The following is a 3,637-nucleotide window of genomic DNA, read 5'->3' on the forward strand; positions in this document are numbered from 1 at the left end:
GTGGGTTATTAATACTGAGTTTGCATGCAATGCTTAGACAAACTTAAATTTGTGGTGTGATTCATACATCTTTCATTTGTGGTTCATTTCACCGTAACAAAGAGAAAGAGAGAGAGTGTGTGTGATTGAGTGGAGTGCAAATACAAAGGGGGGAGGTGTAAATGGGGTGAGAGATAAAGAGGTTGAGTAAAGGAAAGTAAAGCATGTGATGTTGTGATAGCATTTTCCACTGTGAGATAGGGTCCCTTGCACCCCGCTTCGCGACAGAATAGCGATCCTCGCTAGTTCATATACTGCGTTACAAGAATGTACCTTTTGACACTTCTGCATTTCCTTTAAGTAAAAAATGGCACCTGCATAATTCTATGCCCACACTTAAACCCCAGCTCCGTGACCCTGTTTTGATATTACCAATATCTTGAGAGCACGACACAATGGTTTTAAATCACGCACTAATCAATACCATACATATAGGCTTAAGATAAAAAGTGTATTCTGAGGAAAGAGGATGGTTTCCGCCGTGAAAAGGTATGGCAACACTGCAATCAGTCAAATGCTTCATATACCCAGAAGAAAGTAGGAAAAGGTATTTATAGGCAGGAAAATATACGTATCCTACTGCACAACATGCAGCAAAAATACCACTGTTTCTGAGATTCCTAGCATCGTAGCATGATGCAGGTCTCCATGATGTTTTGTTAGTAGCAGTAACATGGTTGGCAAAGTAGTTCAATGCCACAAAAAACAGACAGGAGGTGAGATAGTTAAGTCTCCACTCTCCCTCCCTATTCCATCTTCTTCTGTACCACTGGCCCTCGAGGTATTTTGCTAAGAAGATTTGCATCCACCTTCCTGTACTGGTTGTTCAGCTCCTTGAGAGCTTTCTGAGCTAGGTTATCGATGGTATCTTCATGCTTCTCATAGAGAACAGGGAGGGTGTGAGCAGCTACAATTGCTGCACATTAAACAGGATAATCAGAGAAACAGCCTCAAGTAATGATCACAATTCCTCGCATACAAATCACTTGCTGGAAAACAAATCATGCACAAGAAACAGTTCACATAGCCAGTTCTTATATGAACTAACCCAGATACCCAAGGGTGAGAAAACGGAACCAGCTACCAAACAGCACCAGCAGAAAGAGGATGCCTGCAAGCTGCACAATATCAAAGAGACTAAGGAACAAAGAAACTAAGAGTAGGTTTCATCCAAGGTCACATACAATATCAAAGAGATGAAGATGTCTAAAATGGGATCACCTTCAAGAACCTCGTGAAATCTCTGCCTATAGCTATCTCATGCACTGTACCCAGCAACCTGTTGATCTCAACTTTTAGTGTCCTAGCTACCTTCAACACCACCTCATCAGAAAGCTCCAATTTGGGAACTGGAGGAGCAGCCCTGCAATGAAGCCACGCAAGCAAATCAGCAGAGAGTTTCTGGTGGAAGGTAGAGGCACAGCAACACGTGTATCTAGAGAAGCAGTGGGGATCGATAATCACATACAAGCATATCTCACTCACACGTTTATGTAAAAGAGTTACAATGGATTCACTGAAAAACTTATTAACCACATTTCAAAGATGCGAAGCCATGGCAGAACATCAGCATGCAGTCAGATGTGACAGGTATGATTTTTCTAATCATAACCAAAGTTCCCTTCAAAAAAGTTACTGTAAAATTCTTAAGGATTTGCCAATAACACTATGTTTCACACGATTTTACTAGTCTCGTCCCAAGCAACAAATAAGACAAGTGAAAGACCTGTTAAGGAAAGCAGCTCCTGTAGACCAGCCAAAGAGTACACATACGGCAATCAGCAAAGCCAGTGAAACAACTGAGACAAAGTGGTATCCAATCCACTCAAAGAGAACCCATATGGCTGTTGCACCTGCGAGAAATCCTGCAGAGAGGTGCTTCTTTCGCCACAGTAGCACATCAGCAGCTGATCCAAAACAGACATACAGGTATCATCAGAATTTTAACCCCGAACATGGTCACCAACATAGTAATGATCAGTAATCCATTATCCAATCCCCGAGGCCAAAACCAGTACTAGTTTGCATATGGAGCTATCATGAGTGAAGCAACTGTTAGACCTTTGCCATAGCCTGATAGCTCAAACCTTAGCCATATCTTGATTGCCCAAACATTCGAGATAACCTGATCAGCCCAAACCATTGCCATGGCCTGATCGGCCAGTATTGTGATGTCAAAATGATTACAAAGGACAAGGACATTGCCCACTTCATACCTCCTCTTCACGGGAAAACCCTAGCTAGATATTCACGACATGACTCAACTTCGTTCAAAATCACAACTCAATCATTCAAAATGACATGATTCAACTTTCATTCAAAAAAACCTACAAGAAACAGAAGGTTTGGACATACAGTGACCGCCTCCGAGCAGATCATGTACGGGCCTCTGCCGACCGAAGAGGCGCCCGTGACCGGTGTTGCTGTAACTGGAAGGGGCAGACATGTAGTGAGTGTCGTCAGAGGCCGGCAGGTTCTTCAGGTTCTCGAGGACGCTGGTGAGGATGGAGTCCTTGGCAGCGGCGAGGGAAGAGGCGAAGTCATGGCTGCTGCTACTCTCAGACATGGCCACAAAAGGGGATGATATCCTGCTGTAGACAAGGGAATGATGGTTCTCCCCCCCCCCCCCCCCCCCCTCTGTCTCGCTCTCTCTCTCTCTCTCTCTCAAACAATCAATCCGATAGGTGGGAAATGCCTGCTTCAAGGTGCCGCCATAGCCGTGCTAGCACAAAAGCAAGCAACGAAGAAGACGAGACAGAAGGAAGAAACGTATGAATGTGATAATTTATTACTCTGTGAGAGAGAGAGAGAGACAAAGAGACTCTGGCTCTCTTTATTACCGGAGATTGTTTCCCTCCCATTTCATTGGGAATGGCCCCTTCTCTGCCGTCCGATCTTTCCATCCCCACCGTTCACTCTCTTCTAGGCTAATTCCATCCCCCAACGGTTCAATCCGACATTAAACCTTCTTTCCTTTTTCAAAATGTTATCGCACTTATTTTTTTCTTAATTATAAACTCAAGTTAGTGTGTCCCAATTACCTCCCTTTCTTATATTTTTATTCATTATAAACTCGAAAGTTAGTGTGCCCCAATTACTTTTTTTAATTTATTTTTATTTATTTCTTAATTATAAACTCAAAATTTGGTTTGCCCCAATAATATTTCTTTTTTAATTATTTCTTAACTAAACACCCTAGTTAGTGTGTCCAATTACATTCCTTTCTTTTTCCTTTAAAGAAAGCCATACTTATATATCATGCTTAAGTGTGGGTTTCTACCCTCTCTCTAGATATGTTTTACTTCTATAATATCAACTCCCCCTTTTCTCTCTCTCTCTCTCTCTCTCTCTCTCTCTCTCTCTCTCTCTCTCTTTTAACATCCCTTCAAAGTTTCATATAGAGCATTTAAGTGTGGGTCCTTTTAAATGTATATCATAAAATTGAAGCGTAGGTGACCATTGACCATGATCGATGATGCTTCCATATAGATTATCCATCTTTACAATTACAATATCTTATTACTATCTTATCTTAGTTATAGGTTCGGAAAGCCCCGAACTTCTCAAACCTACCCCATTTTCCAAACCTCCCTTTTTT

The 3,637-nt window shown here is 42.0% G+C and overlaps 1 protein-coding gene across 1 annotated transcript; it reads right to left on the reverse strand.

The window, feature by feature from the left end:
- Positions 1-447: 447 nt before the first annotated feature.
- LOC148015601 (reticulon-like protein B2) lies at positions 448-2,846 on the reverse strand. The gene is made up of 5 exons (XM_087665650.1): positions 2,395-2,846; positions 1,766-1,946; positions 1,261-1,402; positions 1,088-1,157; positions 448-955 (listed from the first exon to the last, which is right to left on the reverse strand). The coding sequence occupies exons 1-5, from the start codon at positions 2,603-2,605 to the stop codon at positions 786-788; spliced, it is 774 nt and encodes a 257-aa protein (XP_087521776.1). The 5' UTR covers positions 2,606-2,846; the 3' UTR covers positions 448-785.
- Positions 2,847-3,637: the final 791 nt, after the last annotated feature.

Source organism: Lygodium microphyllum, chromosome 24, assembly GCF_053477565.2.
Source record: "Lygodium microphyllum isolate KBCC chromosome 24, Lygodium_microphyllum_v1.1.10, whole genome shotgun sequence".
Lineage (NCBI taxonomy): Eukaryota > Viridiplantae > Streptophyta > Polypodiopsida > Schizaeales > Lygodiaceae > Lygodium > Lygodium microphyllum.